Raw genomic sequence first — 17,408 nt, forward strand, 5'->3', positions numbered from 1 at the left:
GTAGCTGTTTTATTACTTATTATTGTTTGTATCGAGTGTCCGTCTTCTCGGAGGTTTGTACGGTGACTGAACCATCTGTTAAATAAATATGTTAAAGTTGATATTTATATCACATTTAGTCTCTACTTACGTGGTTCCGTTTCACATCCCTTCACTAACGATCTCATCCATAAAGCAATTAGGATTAGAGATTAAATTAGCAGTTAGTACTACGAAGGGGCATGTCTCTTCGTCGGTAGTTCCTGAACAGACGCGTCCGTACAACGCGACCCTTCACTTGTATAAAACTCATGAGATCAATAACAGATGACAGTTGTTCCCAAATCACTTGTTCATTTACATTTCAGTTCCCAAATCACTTGTTCATTTACATTTCACTTCTAACACTCTGCTCTGCTCTGCTCGTTCTTCGCCCTGTCCCTGTAGCGGTGCGGCGGCGCTGCCTGCTCTCGGCAAGATCAGGTGGCCGGGGGGCAGCACGAGGCTCCATGGCTCCAGTGCTCGGCCTCTGGAGCTCCAACCCGCCACGCGGCTCCACCTCCCTGCTGAGTCGCTGTCCGTGCCGTGCGACCGTTGGCAGCCGGCCGGCACAGGGCCACTTCACAAGCAAGCAAGCAAAGCCCGCAGAACATGGCCAATGGTCAGCATCTTGAGTTCCGGACTCAATACTTTATTGATTCAATTTGGTTATATGGTTGTGTTACCTAAGCTTGTTTTTCTTATATGATAAAATATGCATTATTTGATATTTAGTGTTAATTTTTTTTGTATATATATGACGGTTCATAGTATCTGTGGCCGGTTCAGTTCAATGGTCCAAAACTTTTGAACCGGCGGTTCAATCGGTTCATAACGGTTGAACCAATGAACCATTGAACCGACGCCTTTACCGGTTCGATGACCGGTCCGGTCCTAATAATTTGGTATGAAACACATCTGGCACAGTTACCTAGTTCTCAGTCTAGGTAATTGTGACTATAAAACTCCCACTGAGACTGACCTAATGAAACAACAGTAAAAGTCATCAAGTACCTTAATGAAACCCTATGGTGCGTACAAATGTTATCTAATCAATGCCACACAACATTTTCTTCCAAAATTTTTTACCTTCACCCAGCTTTGTGATCAGCAAGTATCGGAATGTCCTGCACGAGAACGGAAACAAATGCATGACATTAGAGAATCTAAAAGGAAAATTTCATCGGTCTTTCTTCAAATTTAACTCTCAAGTTGGTCCTTCGTGTTGATGACAAAAGTTTTTTCTCCAGCTTCTTTACAAAGTTAACATTCTTTAATTCACACTTCCCAGTGCAATTAATCAATGTTAACACTTTAGATATCATCACTATGCAAGATAAACCCAAAACCAGTATATCTTTGTCAATTGCAGCATGAAATGAGACTAATCAATTAATATGCGTGCATATCAAGATCATTTCTTTAGAACATACCATATCAACTGCAACATCAACGTCCCCATCAGATGTATATTCATCTTGTTTCCAGGACAACAACTCAAATGCACACCCACGAATCATTGTGGAGAAACCAGAGTCAAAACCATCACACATCATATTCTCACACAACCACCGGGCCTCCTTTTTTATTCCCTGCTCATTGTTTTTTTGGTTCATGAAAAGAAATTGATTAAAATCTTGTGACGCAAAGCTCAAAGAATATAACACACCAATTTAGTCAAACATACACCTACCAGGAGGAAAGCAGCAGTGTCAGAAGACCATTCAAGACCTTCAATTTTTGCAAGTTCCAAGGCACACCGTCGAATAGATCGGCTCAGGACAAATTCCTTAGAAGGGGGATCACGCCATGTCAGCCAGTTGATCATCAGCTCAGCCTCCCCTTCAATACACTTGAAAGTTTTTGCAAATGATCAACATAAAGAAACACGTGAAACACTCTTTCAGTTGTAAAACTAAAAAATTAGGTAGACTTGACACAATGAACGAACGAATACTGATTGGCTACTTGTTTATTTGGAAGAGATAGACACGTACTGCAGCAGCATCAGCGATAAAGGGACATAATGATAGACGTTCTTTGTTACCCACAAGCTGTGACATGCACTCAAGGATTTCATCGCTCAGAGAGGCATCACAAGCGATGACTTTAACCTTTGAAGACATCCACAGCTCCCTCAAACTGTTCTCCTTTTCCAAACACTTTCAAAGAAACAATGATAGACGAGCAGGGCAAATAACTAACATAACTATTCAATCAACAAATTAAATAATTTAACACTCAAATAACAAACTAACAAAAAAGAACATTTATCTTTACTGAATATTACAAGAATCTGTATATATTTCTTGATTTCTAAGTTGTCAAAGTAATTATTTATGTTAGTGTACTCCAAATTCCATTGTTTGTGCTAGTAGAATGTCGGAGACCAAAATTGTGCTTCACTTGTCAACCAATATATCATGTCCATAATTAATGCCAAACACCAGTTCCACTCAAACACATAGTCTAAATCAAGCAAGTTTCAAGCATGACAGCAATAAGAAGGTGAGCAACGAACCTTCATAACAGCATCAGCTGCAGAAGCAACAGAATGTTTGTTGGCTTCATAAAACTTCTGAAGGTAGCTCTTGTATAAAAGCAGGTCATCATCACTTGAAGTATAAATATCACAAGGAAGTAGACTGTTTGATTTCCAAGAAACTGTGATTTCATCATTCAGGAAAACAAATTTAGAGAGCAAAAAAAAAAGGAGGAAAAAAGCTTAGTGAGAGATGCTAGTAGCAAATAGATTACACAGGAATGTGTGCATACGATTAATTAACAAAAACAATGGCATCAGAGGCAAAGAAACTGCTCAAAAAAAGGTTGCTATCAGAATCAAATTTTTAGACCGTTGGATGTGGATCACCCAACGGTCCAGACCTCTCCAATATTATCAACTCCTCCTCCCTTCTCTTATCTTGCACGGTCCCTCCTGAGAGGTCTCAAACTCCATGCCACCCGACCTGTCGGGTCCATGGCTTCACCAGCACCAGTGTAGCCATATACTAAGTCTGCTGCCTGACCAATCAATCCCCTTCCCTATTTTCACGGCGCCAGCCATCTTAGTCGCCCGCATGCCCCACTTACATCGCCGCGCTGACTGCCTCGGCGCCTCCATCCAAACTCATAGCTCGGAGCACCGCCGAACACCGGCCAACAAAGTCCTCTGCCCCACCGCCACACCGAGAAAACCACCAGCCATACACCACTCCGCCGTTCTGGCCAGCCGCCCTGCCATCCCTAAGCGGCCAGAGTAAGGCAATCCCACACCCTAATTCCAACTCAAATACCTATCCTATAATTGCTAGTTGAATAAAAAGTGACTAAAAATTTGCATGAAGGCGATTCATGAGCATAACTGTTAATTACCAGGATTCTTGAAAATTTGCAGCAGTTCCACCTCAAACAATCCTCCAAGGCCATCGATGATTTTCCGGTTGGCGACGCCAGCCAGAACGTCCGGTGAGTCTTGGAGGGTAAGAAAGGTGATCCGCATGGTGTCTAATTTGCTCAAGGAACTCTCCGACATCTCCATGAGCATGTGTATTTTAGTTCTCTGATCAAGGAGTTTCCTAACTGAACTTGTAACTGCAGAAGCAAGTCATCAAAACGAAGGCCCAGATCAATTTTAAAACAATGCAGCATAGTAAACACTAAACAGCATTATCAGCAGTAGTAGCAAATCGAGCATCTGAACAAAAAAAAGCTTTTCTTTTTTGTTGAACAGTTGCAACATAATAGCCTGATTCTCACGTACATATCAAACTTTAGTGGTGAAGCACATGAAACCCACAGTAACACATGAGACGAAATATTAGCAAGCACCCATAAGAGTATGTGAAATTAATACATATCGGCGTATACTGAGTAATGATACAGCAGCAGCTCCTAGTCTGCTACGAGCTGCTATTTCAGGACAACAAAGCCTCCAAGGCCAGTCACAAGGACTACAGGAAAGATGAAAATCCCCATAATTAGTTCAGCACATTACGCACAACCAATAAGCAAACTCAACTCACAAATTGAACTAGATATTCGGGCGATTCAACATCCAGATCTTGCGAATCAAGATCCCCTACTATTAGATATTTAGGTACATGCTTGTGGATCAAAACCCTAGCAAGTACGGTAGAGAAGAGGAGAAGGGCAAGGATGGGAGACTCACCGGCGAGAAGACGGCCACCGAAGGGGATGGGCGCTTGAGGGGAGAAGACCGCGTCGGCATTGCTGTGCCGACCTGCCGTGCCGCCTACCTGCCCTTGCGGGTGTCCACCACCGCCGTCGGGAGGGGTCGCCGTCGCCCGTCGGGAGGGACGGCTCCGTTGCCGCTATGGATGGCAGCGGATCGGGTTCGGGGCGGATATCCGCGGGTTTCGGGTTTTCGGGTTTCGGGTTCGGTTTTTGGTTTTCACCCGCGGATTTGCGGGTTCGGGTACCCGAAATATTTCGGGTTTGGGGCGGATCTTTAAATGCATCCGCGGAGCTCCATCGGGTACCCGAAAATTTGAGCCCACAGGCCACAGCCCAATAACAGCCCATTTTAGAACCCTAACTATATAAGCTCAGTCGGTCAGTCCTCAGTTCCTCACCCCGCTGGCCCGCTCCCCTCCCGGCCTCCCCCTCCTCCTGGTCTCCTGGATCCCCCCGACGGCCGTAACTCAGTCCTCACCAGTCACCCCGACCCCCCTCCCTCCCAGATCCACGATCCCCCGGTCCCCCCGAGTCCCCGACGGGCGACGGGCCGACGGCCGCCAGACGCGGCGGCGCGGCGAGACCTGGATCCCCCCGACGGCCGTCACTCAGTCCTCACCAGTCACCCCGACCCCCCTCCCTCCCAGATCCACGATCCCCCGGTCCCCCCGAGTCCCCGACGGGCGACGGGCCGACGGCCGCCAGACGCGGCGGCGCGGCGACGCCCCGACTCCTCTGGCCCCGTGCCGCACCCATCCCCTCCCGCGGCCCGCGCCGCACCCATCCCCATCCAGCCACCAGCCCTGCTACCCACGACGGAGGCCGGCGGCCGGAGTTCGACGCCACCGCCCACCAGCGCCGATTGGCCCCGCTCAGCCTCCTCCACCTGTGACCTGTCCGCCCCTACGGCACGGGTGGCGCCGGCGCACGGGCACGACACGGGCGGCGCCAGCGCACGAGCACTGCGCCCGGGCTGCAGGGTCTCAGGTTCATCTCCTCCCTCGGTTTCTTAAACCTTTCCCTTCTCTCGGACTCTCTCCAAACTTGCTCTCCACCCTGGCAGCGACGACTGGGCGAGCGGCGCCGCCATTTGTCCTGTCTTCGCCAGTTCGCCCAGCGCTTTGCCGGCGACGAGCGCATCCTCCAGGTATGCCCCCCTTCTCTTTCCTTCTGCTGTGCGAGACCGAGCACCCCAAACCCTAACAAAACTGTTTGTATTCGGATTTGAATCCAGTTACAATATATTACTTACTAACTTCGATTTCGTTTGTGAGAATTATCGGGTGTATTGCTTGAATCTAGCTGCTAATGGTTTTTTATCAGGATTTTAGATTCCTCAAGTAAAATGAATCTTACCATATGCTAGCAAGGATTAGATGGAAAACACTGAGATATCTCATTCTCTATGACTTCTCGTGCTTTAGTGACAAAACAGATAGGGCCATTTTCCTGATGTAGTTGAAAAGAAGATGTATATCACTTTGTTTGGTACTGGCTGCTGACTGCTTCTATCAGGATTTTTTGCTTAGTCAAAGATGCAGACTTTTATGTTACTTTTTGAATGAAATTACATTTGCACCAGCCAGTCTGAATTAGCTCTCTGATGGTATTACATTTGCCATTTCTTAAGATGCCTCTGTTATAGCGAAATGTATGCTGCAATATTTTGATGCCTCTTGTTATATCATGCAGTATGTGTAATGTGTTTGCCTTTTTTGCATTTGTCAGGAAGTGAGCAATGTCGGCTGTTGGTTCTCAAGCTGCTGCTGCATCTCAATCTGTTGGTTCTCGTCCTCAATCTCGTCCACGCCTTGCAGCCAATTCAGCAACAGCAACACAACCATCCGATTCAGCAACACCGGCAAGTGATTCTGCAACTGTAGGTAATCTTGATGTGGTAGAGGTAGAAGTAGAAGATGATGCCCCTGCTGCTAAAAAGAGAAAGCTAAGATCTGAAGTATGGAAAGACTTTGATTTGATTAGTGTAAATGGGGTTTGGAAAGCAAAATGCCATTGGTGTAAAAAACATTTAGGTGGGGAGACAAGAAATGGTACAACTCACTTGAAGAATCACCTTCTTGTATGTGAGGACAGAATTACTAGAAAAGGTTTAACACAGTCAACTCTTAAATTATCTGCAAATCCAAAAGATGGCACGGTCACATTAGAGAAGTATGTGTTTGATCAAGATGTTGCTAGGAAAGAACTTGCTTTAATGATTATCGTCCATGAGTATCCTCTTTCCATGGTGGACCATATTGGATTTCGCAAGTTTTGTGCTGCATTGCAACCAGCATTCAAGTTAGTGTCTAGAAACACAATTAGGAAGGATATATTGGATATGTATCAAGTGCAGAAGCAATCTATGGTGAATTATATCAAGAAATTGAGTTCTCGTGTTGCTGTTACTACGGACTTGTGGACAGCAAACCACCAGAGGAAAGGTTACATGGCAGTTACAGCTCATTTTCTAGATGAAGATTGGAAGCTAAAAAGTTTTCTTATTAGGTAACTATAAATCGCAGCATTTTGTGTTCTTTTGTTATGCAAATTGTCCACCACAATCACTTATGATATCTTATTGTTGTAGGTTTATTTATGTTCCAGCACCACATACAGCGGAGGTCATAACTGATGTTCTCCATGAAGTTCTACTAGATTGGCATATTGAGAGGAATCTGTCCACTATAACTCTTGACAACTGTAGTGTCAATGACAACCTCATGAAGAATATGATTGGCACCGATGGTGATGACCTTGCAAAGAACAAGACTACTATGGAAGGCAAGTTACCACTCCCCTCTTGTATGTTGAAGGGCAAATTAATTCATATGCGTTGTGCTGCACATATTCTAAATCTGATTGTGAAAGATGGAATGAGTGTCATGGAGAAGGGAATTGATAAGGTGCGTGATAGTGTTGCATATTGGTCAGCCACTCCTAAAAGACATGAGAAGTTTGAGAAAATGGCAGCCCAAATGAAAGGAAAATATGAAAAAAGAATTGCTCTTGACTGTAAAACTAGATGGAACTCAACTTATATTATGCTTAGTACTGCACTTATTTACCAAGATGTTTTTGAGCGCCTTGCTTCTCGTGCTCCATGTGTTCCATCAGAAGATGATTGGAAGTTTGCTAGAGAGCTTTGTGATAGGCTAAAGATGTTCTATGATGTAACTGAGCTACTGTCAGGCACTAGATATGTCACAGCCAACCTTTTCTTTCCCAAAATATGCAACATTTTTTTGGCAATTAGGAAGTGGCAAAGCAGTGATATACCTAAGGTAGAAGAAATGTCCATTAAAATGAAAGAAAAGTTCAACAAGTATTGGTCAGATGTGCATGGTTTGATGGCTGTTGCTGCTGTCCTAGATCCTAGGTATAAATTACAACTATTGAATGCTCTTTTCCTCAAAATTCATGGGTTAGAAAGTATTGCTATGGAAGCTGTCCACAAAGTCAAGGACTTGTTGTACAATCTGGTTTTGGAATACCAAGATTCTATGGAGGATGTTGCCACTACAGATGGTGCTGAAACTAGACCTAGTGCTCCAACTCAGATGGACGATGAGGATTGGATTGATACCTTTGATGATTACATGTCCAAGCAGCCAACTGTGACCTCCACTTATGTGCGAACAGAGTTAGATTTGTACTTGGAAGAGCCACTATTGCCTAGAACACAAGAGTTGGATATCATTCAATGGTGGCAACATGCAGGGCTCAAATACCCAACTTTACGAAAAATTGCACGTGATGTCCTTGCTATTCCAGTGACAACGGTGGCATCCGAGTCAGTCTTTAGCACTAGTGGCAGAATAATCAGTCCACATCGTAGTAGGCTTGCCCCATCAATGGTTGAAGCACTTATGTGTATGCAAGCATGGTCTCAGGCCGATATGTTAGGTAAGTGTAATTTCTACAAATATGTGGTCTCGTTCTATATAAGTTATATTACTAATTTGTGAATATATCAATGCAGGATCTCAGTCTACTTTCGTTGGTGCTTTGATGACTTGTCTTGATGAAAAAGATGAAGAAATGGTATTGCTGTCATTTGCTTATGTATTCAACTTGTGAATATACTTATATACAATGATGAACATTTCAGTAATGAGTTAATCTCTCTATTTTTGTTTCGCAGGATGGAGATGATTCCACCATAATTGATGAATGAATGAAAATGATGAACTATGTAATGATGTTATTTGTTTGGAGGCCTAGTGGCCTACTATTATTCGTGGTGTCCATCACTGCAGTACAGCACATTGTGTCATTGTTACGTCTCTGTTTATGTTCAGGCTGTCGTTTGCATGGATTAGCATCTGTTCTCGTTTGGAGTTGCATGCTGCTTTCTTTTGTATGCAAAGTGGAAGTGGCCTTTGTGATCTTCCATTATATTGTGACATAGGATAGGATGCTTGTTTGCAACGAGTGAGATGTAAAGAACGGCTGTCTCTGTTTCTGACTTTCTGTGTTGGTACCTGGTGGCCTTAATAGTCTCTGAGATCTGTAGATGATATTTTCTGCTTCTCATCTGCAATGCCTATATTTCAGTGTGCATCCGTACTGATGTTTCAGTACATTATTGCAGGCGACATATTGATATAGATAACACAAGCTTTATGTCTGCCAGTATTGCTGCATACTATGTAAAAAATTCGGGTTTCGGATTATCCGTTCGGTTTCGGGTATCCGCGGGTTTCGGTTTTGGGTTTGAATCTGTACCCGAATTGGAGTTCGGGTCGGGTTCGGGTTTCCAGTTCGGGTTTCGGTTTTGGGTGCCCAGATACTCCACCCGAACCGAACCCGACCCGTTGCCATCCTTAGTTGCCGCCGCAGGGCGCCGCTGGTCGGGGTATTTAGGTCTCGTTTAGTTTTTTTTTCAATTTAAGTCACGAGTCCCGTCCCATTGATTAATAAAGAAATAAGTCCCGTCATATTGTATTTTTAAATACTAATTAAAGGTACTAAATATAAAATTTTTATAAAATTAATTTCGTAAGTCATAACTTAATCACGAGGTGAATCTATTAAACCTAATTATTTTATAATTTGATATCTAATTACTACAGTAAACATTCACTAATCATACATTAATATACTTAACAGATTCATCTAGAGCACTAAGGGCTTGTTTGGTTGGAGTCCTGAGCCAGGCAACTGGTATCTGGACCTCAGGCTAAGAAAATCGACGGCTTGAGGATACTGCCTGGTCCAGGCACCAAATTCAAGGCTAAAATCAAGCAAGCCATAATTGCAATTTATACAATTATTTTTATATTAAGTTGGCATTCAAACATTTAATATTCGAATATTTGATGTAACAGCTACTTAAAAAATCAAACGAGACTTCATTTTTTTGTCATTATAGTGAATGAAACCTCATATAGCACTTTTAGATTTGTCACTACAGAATCAATATAGGAGAGATAAAAATTTACCACTTTTGTTTGCGTGGACGCCAAATCGTCGCGCTAGCAGAAATCCAAGTCAGCAGCGCGACCAACCACCCGTACTTCGATATCGGGCCCTTTTTCTTGAGGCCGTGGATCCTGCTCCGGCCCACTCCACACTCTCTTATCCTCTCCTCTGCTCCGCGACGCTCTCTACCCGCACGCCACCGTCGACCACTCCTGCTGAACGAGATGTTGGCGAGGCTACCATTTGGGGGCGTAGTCGTGGATGAGGAGCTTCTCGTCGACGCTGTCAAGTTCATGTCTTTCCTCGACCTCTGGTCGCACGCGCATCGCCAACTTAGTCAGACCTTCTCCTTCAAGCAGTCATCGTCCAAGTCCAGCGTCAAGGACTACCCACGCCACGACGACGACTAGACCAACACGTCGGCGGCCTTGGAGCAGTCCTGCTCGTACAGCGTTCTTGGTGACTTCGTGTTGGAGCCGAGCCCCGAGTTGCTCGTGCAAGGGCGAGGATTGGGAGGTCGCCAGCTACAATGGCGTCGCGGCAGCGTGAAGACCCTGCTGATTGAGTACTTCGACGTGATGTGGGAGACCTGCGAGGCATTCTTCGTGCAACTCACCGCCATCGGCGCGGTGCGGCACCACCACCTCACGCTCCGCGCGGCTGGATGGCGACGACGACGCCTCTGCCGTGGACGCGATTGCGGAGCACGTCCGCCTCAACAACCCGCTCTCGGTGGGGTGCCTAACCGGGTTCCACGGGGTGCACGAGCTGCGCGCCCCGCTCGCCAAGCCCCTAGCCATGGTGCAGAGCGGCGGCTCCGAAGGCTCGCCAAGGCAGTGCGCGTGGTGCGGGGCACGGCCGCAGCGGTGTTCGCGGCACACACCACGATGGGTGGGGGCGCGCGCGCAGCGGTCGTGGGCGCGAGCCCGCCCACGGCCGTGCTGTGGGCGGCGAAGCTAGTGCGTACGTCGTACGACGGGACCTGGACACGGTGAGCCGCATGATGCAGCACGCGCACAATGAGCTGGAGCACGGGCGGGACATGGCGCACATCGCAATGCGCGGGCGCGGCGAGCGCCAGCTGCTGCAGGAGGTGGGATGGGCCGGGACCCGCGGGCTGGAGAATAAGGGGCCGAGATCGGGGCACAAGCATGGTCGGTCCACGCAAGCCGAAGTGATAAAACTGTATCAATTTTATCTCTCCTATGTTGATTCTGTAGCGCCAATTCTAAAAGTGATATATGAGGAGGTGCCATTCGTTATAATGGTGGTAAAAAGTTAAATACTCCCCCCTGAGTCGTGTCACCAGAGCCGCTCTAGGAGGATGGTTCCATGCTAAAAAATGAGGTTTTCGTTCCCGTACCAAGGTGGGAGGGAATGGGCGAGTTGGGCCGGGAATGCAACCAAGCCTTGCCACTAGGAGTGTGGGTTGAAATTTGTTTTATAAGTTGGATTTTGATATGAAATGTGTTTGGGTGGGTTAAAATGTGTTGTATTAGGTAACGAGGCGGGCGGAGAGGAGTGTATTATATAATAATGTAGGTTGGGATAGGTTGAAATTGATACTTTGTGAAAACAATATAACTATATATAAATGTTGGACTTTAAAATTAAAAACCACGAATTCAAATCATAAAATTTTTATTAAAATTGACTAAAATTTTAAAATAATTTAATATGACTGACAGGAGTTGGACCCTGAAAATAAAATATTGCCTTCAACTATAAAAATTTATCAAAATTGATTGAAATTTATTGGAGATAGACTCAGTATGACTAGCAGCTACTCTGTGCAAAACAGTATACCTAGAATTATACGTGGGCCCATATTAAGAGCGGTTTGGTTTGACGTAGTAGTTCGGAACCGGTTTGAAGATTTACGTTGAAACTATCGGTTTGTTTGCTTTGGGAGAAAAGAGCAAACAATTTAGATTGGTTTGGGATTTTGGGTGGAATAGCAAGTGTATGAAATTGGTTTGATTTTCTGAAATATATTAATTATAATATAGTCTTGTGTGGTTTTGGTTTGGTTTTCAAACCATTTGCAGGGTGAGGAAGCGCCATCAATAAAGAACAGTTGGCTGCGAGTAGGAAGAGCACCGGGTTTCCTTGTCCACTTGTAAATTTGGCATTTTGTCTGCCGAACCAAATATTCGGCATGCTACAGTTCTTACGCGAGGGTCCATTTTTATGTCATAAACTGATAAACGTCAAATGCGTCGTGTCATACTTTTTCCCTATCTTCGCCACATCTTTTTTTCCACCTGCCGGTCACGTCTCCCTTTCTTAAATGTGTTTCTTTCTTTCTTTTTTCTTTCTTGACAGCGGTAGGCAAAGTCAAAATCTTTTTGCTGAGAAACCTCAGGAAATGAAGCCCGTACTAGGCCCATAAAATCAGTCCGTGCTTCCGCTGTCTTGCTTCTGATCACGTGATTGCAGCCTGCCGGGATCCGCCGCGCTGCATCCTGTGCCACCGCTCTGGGCACAAAGCGCGGTTCTGTCGATCCTCGGTGGCTGGGGGGCGGTGCTGGACGGCGGGTGGTGCGCGTGTGGAAGGCGGCCGGGAGGCGGCGGTTGGCAAGCAGGAGCTTGGAGGTGATCGGAAGGCGGCAAAGGGCAGGCAGGCGACCTGTAAGGAGATGGACTTCCCGGAGGCCCATCCGGGCAACCCGGACTTTCGTCCAGACCACGCCGTGGCGTGCGCGGCTCGCACACCGACGCTTGCGGACGAGGAGAGGAGTTTGGAGCTGCATGCTCTTCTGGCGGTGCAAGCTGATGGCCGCGCAAGGCTCACTGACGACCAAGTTCGCCGAGATGCTCTACGCCAGCTTCGCATCTCGGAATTGGCCTTCAGCGTGACGAAGATTGCGGCCGCGACCTTTCTGCTGCGGTTCTCCGACCCCGCTCTCCGTACCGCTGCCCTCGTCTCCAGGGGCATCAAGGTGGGGCACACAAATCTCCATCTGCGGCCATGGACGCGGCAATTCGGGGCTGCGGCGTCCAAGATCAGGTACAGAGTGCGGTTATGCTTGGAGGGGGTGCCTCCGCATGCTTGGCAGTGTGAGGTAGTGGCGCCTCTGTTCAGTCAGCCATCCTTCGTCGACAGAATTTGTGACAAGAGGTACAAAGAAAATGAGAAGGAGTGTTTCTGTCTGGTTGTGGACTGATGATCCAACTGGGATCGCCAAGTCCGGCACGCTGCAGATTGAGGAGCCAATCACGGTTTCGGAGGAGTATTTCATTCATCTTGGAGATATGGGTTCTCCCTATCAGCGGTCCAACGAAGCCGAGCTTCTGAAGTATGATGTGCTGATTCACATTGATCAGGTGCAAGATTTTTCCACTTCACCTACAAATGGTCTGCCGTCTGTTGAGCCTGAGGAGGAGTGGCCGGTGTGTTATCGCCACTACTGGGTGCTTGGGGTACGTGATGGCGAGATAGCTGAACCAAGGAGGCGGTCGGTTCATGATCGTTTGGGTGGTCGTAGAAGGGATGACTCTCCCCCAGGGGACGGCCAGGGAGGTGCCAGGCGGACACAATTCCCCCCGCCTAGCTTGCATGATCGGCATGCTGACGGGCGGTTCGCCGGACCGAGTCGTTCTGGTACCGGAAACTTCGGTGCTGGTAGTCAAGGTCGTCATGGCTATCGTCGTGGTGGGGTGGATGCGGTTGAGGAAGATGTCCAGAGGAAGACGAAGAGTGGTGTGTGTACCGTGGAGGGTGATGCTACCGGACAGCCGGTCTCCTGTGCTGTCCCAAAACAGTTTGGTCTTTCGGAGGATCTGTCCTGGGCAGGGTGCCAATTCCTTGTTGGTGAAACTCAATTCAAATCAGCGTGCAGCCCAATGGTGGACCCGATGCAGGAGGAGGCAGACCTGCAGCTTGCCAGCGGGGGTTCTTCGGGTCCTGGGTGGATGGGAGACGAGGTGCAGATGCATGATGTGGCTGGTGGTGGCACGGATCATGGGGTTGGCCAGCAAACAGATGCTGGGGCAGAGATGTTGTCTTCGTTGCCCGGGTCTGGGGCTGGTGTGATAAGCACAGTACCGGCTGGACAGTGGATTCCTGAGGGTCCGGTTGTGTCCCCGGGTGTTGTTGGCTCGGGGGTTGTTGCTGGGCCTTGCTCTGTGGTGCCAGGCCAGGCTGTTGGCGGGCCACCTCTTGGGCCGCAGGAGCCTGCTGGTCTGACCACGGATTGCGGCTCTGCAATGGCGCTTGGTGATGTTCAGGCGGCTGGGACTTCTGTACTAGATACTCGTCTGCTGCACTTCTTTGTTCCGATCAAAAGGCCAGTTCTGCAAACGCCGGTTGCAAAACTCAGGGCTACATCTGCAAAACTCAGGGCTACATCTGTGGCAAAGAAAAGGATGGATACCTTAATCCCACAAAAGGAGATTTTAGGCAGCACAACAAGATCGGAGCGACGCAGTTCGCGGCTAGCAAACAAACCACGGTCCAACCTGTCTGTTGAGGAGCAGGCCACGGCCTTGCTGATCAAGAAGTGTGGTTTGGCAGAAAATATCACGACTCCGACTGCTGCTGATCAGAACAAGCTGCACACCCAGTTCGTTGGTCCGCTGGAAGCAAATGTGGTTGGGGGGATGCGGGACATGTTTGGTTTGTCGGAAGAAGGGGCTCCTCACAAGTTGGGGGCCCTGCTCATTGATGCTGAAGCCTAGGCGGCCGTTGATGCCGCGAGAAGTGGTGTCCTTCTCTGAGTCTGTCATGTTAGTCATGTTATTTATGTTCTTAGTTCCTAGTGTCGTGGGTCTGGCTCAGTGGAGGATACTCTGTATCGTAGGAAGTAGTGGTGATGTGTGTTGGAGTAGTAGTGTGGCGGTGGTAAGCCTGAGTTTGTTCACCCGATACGGTGACAGTGTTGTATCTTTAGTTATCTATGTTAGAGCATGTCTGTAACATCTTAAATTGGAATGTGCGGGGTCTAAATAATCCGGCAAGAAGGAAGGTGGTGAGGGATTTGGTTTCAGAGACCAAAGCGACAGTCGTTGCGCTGCAGGAGACAAAGTTGGAAGTGGTGGATACAACAATAATTTCAGAAGTTCTGGGACAACGTTTTGAGGACAATTTTGTGGTACTTCCAGCAGCAAGCACTAGGGGGGCATTCTCTTGGCAGTGGATAATCAGCACTACAGAATAACAAGTAGAGGGATTGGAATCCACACTGTTACAGCTACAGTTCAGGCAGTTTCAGGTGGTGAGGAGTGGAGTTTGACAGTAGTGTATGGGCCACAAGATGATCAGACAAAACTACAATTCTTGGGGGAACTCAGATGGATTAAATATGATGTGCTGGACAAATGGCTAATAATTGGTGATTTCAACATGATCCTACATGCAAGAGATAAAAGCAATGACAACTTGAACAGAAGGTTGATGGGCGCGTTCAGAGACTTGGTGCAAGATCTGGAACTCAAAGAACTGAATTTGCGTGGACGCAAATTCACTTGGTCGAATGACAGAACACACACTAGAATTGATAGAGCCTTCTGCTCGTCAGAATGGGATCTCATGAAACCGAATGTCTATCTTCAGGCACTTTCATCCAGAGTTTCGGATCATTGCCCTTTATTCATGGCTGCACATGACTCAGTCAGGAAACACAGAGGTTTTAAATTTGAAGCATTTTGGCCTAGACTGCCTGGTTATCCTGAAGTGGTGGCACAGGCATGGAATAGAGAGGTTCACATATCAAATCCATACTTGAGATTGCACACGAAGCTGCAGAGGACAAGCACAGTGCTGAAACAGTGGGCAAGATGTCTAATTGGGAACAACCGAGTATTATTATGTGCTGCAAAGATGTTAATTGCCATATTTGATGTGGTGCAAGGGTTCAGAACATTAAGTGAGCAGGAAATTGCACTGAAACGTGACCTCAAAGCAAGATTCTTGGCCATGACGGCGGTGGAGAAGTTGAGGGCAAAACAGACATCTAGGCTCACTTATATCAAAGCAGCCGAAGCTAATTCTAAGTTGTTCTTCCTACAAGCTAATGGTCGCAGAAGAAAGAATTTCATACAGTCAATTAAAGATGATGCAGGGACACATTTCTCTCATGTTGACAAAGCTGAGGCAGTCTACAGGCACTTCAATCATCACTTTGGTCAGCCAAGCCCGAGAACTACCACTCTCAACTGGGAACTAATTCAGTTGCCCAGGCGAGACCTGTCACATTTGGAAGATATATTCACTGAGGAGGAAGTTTTCTCAGTTATTTCAGAACTCGCTGCAGACAAAGCACCAGGGCCGGATGGATATGTTGGGGTATTTCTCAAAAAGAGCTGGCAGGTCATCAAGCTGGATATCATGGGGGCTTTGGCTTTCTTTCATCAGCAGCATGGTCAGCATTTGTTGCATCTTAACAAGGCACATATGGTACTCCTGCCCAAGAAGGCAGATGCTCAGTTGATAGGGGACTTCAGACCAATAAGTTTGACTCACTCCATTGCAAAGCTAATCTCCAAAATTCTGGCAGTAAGGCTGTCGGGGGAATTAAATCAGTTGATATCGAGATCGCAAAGTGCTTTTATCAAGAGAAGAAGTATCCAGGATAATTTCCTTTACACTCAAAATTTAATTAGAGATCTGCACAGAGCAAAGAAAAAGGGACTCTTTTTGAAACTTGACATCGCAAAGGCATTTGATTCTGTCAGATGGGACTTCTTGATGGAGGTTCTTGAGCAATTTGGGTTTCAGCACAAATGGAGATCCTGGGTTTCAGCACTACTGTCTTCCAGTTCCACTGCAGTACTTCTAAATGGCTCCAAAGGCAGTTGGTTCAGACATTATAGGGGTTTGCGACAGGGAGATCCTCTCTCTCCTATGCTATTCATTATTGCAATGGAACCACTGCAGAAATTGTTTGAAATTGCTGCTGCTCAAGGTTTACTCACACCATTGGCAGGGCGTAATGCTAATTTTAGGGCAAGCCTCTATGCGGATGATGCTGCAATATTTCTGAATCCAGTTAAAGAAGAAGTTCAGGTGGCAGCTGACTTGCTACAGATTTTTGCGCATGCATCAGGGCTATTTATTAATCAAAGCAAATGCGCGGTGTACCCAGTAGCTTGTGAAGCAGTTAATCTAGAAGAGGTAATGCAGGGTTTTCCATGTCAGGTGAAAGGATTCCCATGTCAGTACTTGGGTTTACCTTTGAGATTATAGAAGCTTCGTAGAGTGGATGTGCAGCCAATCATTGATAAAGTGTCCAACAGGTTGGCAACATGGAAAGCAAGGTTCTTGAATAAGGCAGCGAGATTGAAATTAGTGAACACCGTGCTATCGTCGATTCCAGTCTACTTTCTTACGGTGGTGGAACCTAAAAAATGGATGATCAAGAGGATTGATAAAATTAGAAGAGGCTTTCTATGGAGGGGCGTTTCTGAAGCAAAGGGAGGGCACTGCCTAGTGGCATGGGAAACAGTAAAACGGCCAAAATTCAAAGGTGGCTTGGGAGTTCTGGATTTGGAAAAATTTAGTCGAGCCCTACGGATCAGGTGGCTGTGGTACCAGTGGGTAGATCCTGATCGGCCTTGGGTTGGGTCTCCTGTACCATGTTCTGAAGTGGATAAGCAGCTTTTCAGATGTAGTACACAGATAACTCTTGGCAATGGTCGCACTGCTTTGTTTTGGGAGTCACCATGGTGTGGTGGAAGGGCCCCCAGAGATTTAGCGCCTCAGCTGTATAAGCTTGCTTGGAGGAAAGGTCTTACAGTCAGGGAAGAAATAGGGAATCAAACCTGGACAA

General features: G+C 46.8%; 1 protein-coding gene across 4 annotated transcripts; it reads right to left on the reverse strand.

Moving 5' to 3' along the window:
- Positions 1 to 277: 277 nt before the first annotated feature.
- On the reverse strand, positions 278 to 4,357 carry LOC120651633. 4 transcript variants are annotated; one of them, XR_005666262.1, is made up of 8 exons: positions 4,190 to 4,357; positions 3,394 to 3,612; positions 2,540 to 2,682; positions 2,016 to 2,180; positions 1,712 to 1,870; positions 1,452 to 1,610; positions 1,033 to 1,145; positions 278 to 598 (listed from the first exon to the last, which is right to left on the reverse strand). XR_005666262.1 is itself a non-coding variant. In XM_039929200.1 (8 exons), exons 2-7 carry the CDS (start codon positions 3,563 to 3,565, stop codon positions 1,110 to 1,112), a joined length of 834 nt encoding a protein of 277 aa, XP_039785134.1. In that variant the 5' UTR covers positions 3,566 to 3,612; positions 4,190 to 4,357; the 3' UTR covers positions 278 to 598; positions 1,108 to 1,109. The 4 variants fall into 4 exon arrangements, 3 of the variants coding, with proteins under 3 accessions (XP_039785134.1, XP_039785133.1, XP_039785135.1); XM_039929200.1 differs by having other exon boundaries at positions 1,108 to 1,145; XM_039929199.1 differs by lacking the exon at positions 278 to 598 and having other exon boundaries at positions 935 to 1,145; positions 4,190 to 4,356.
- Between the last annotated feature and the right edge of the window lie 13,051 nt (positions 4,358 to 17,408).

The sequence above is a fragment of the Panicum virgatum genome, chromosome 9K, assembly GCF_016808335.1.
Source record: "Panicum virgatum strain AP13 chromosome 9K, P.virgatum_v5, whole genome shotgun sequence".
Taxonomy (NCBI): Eukaryota; Viridiplantae; Streptophyta; class Magnoliopsida; order Poales; family Poaceae; genus Panicum; species Panicum virgatum.

Bases quoted from the DNA above. Each gene is read 5' to 3' on its own strand.
- LOC120651633 (XM_039929200.1), bottom strand. From the start codon at position 3,565: ATGCTCATGGAGATGTCGGAGAGTTCCTTGAGCAAATTAGACACCATG. The intron at 2,181-2,539 runs GTTCGTTGCTCA...TTTCTTTGAAAG, and splicing joins CAGCTGATGCTGTTATGAAG to TGTTTGGAAAAGGAGAACAG. The intron at 1,611-1,711 runs GTAGGTGTATGT...AACAATGAGCAG, and splicing joins ACACTGCTGCTTTCCTCCTG to GGAATAAAAAAGGAGGCCCG.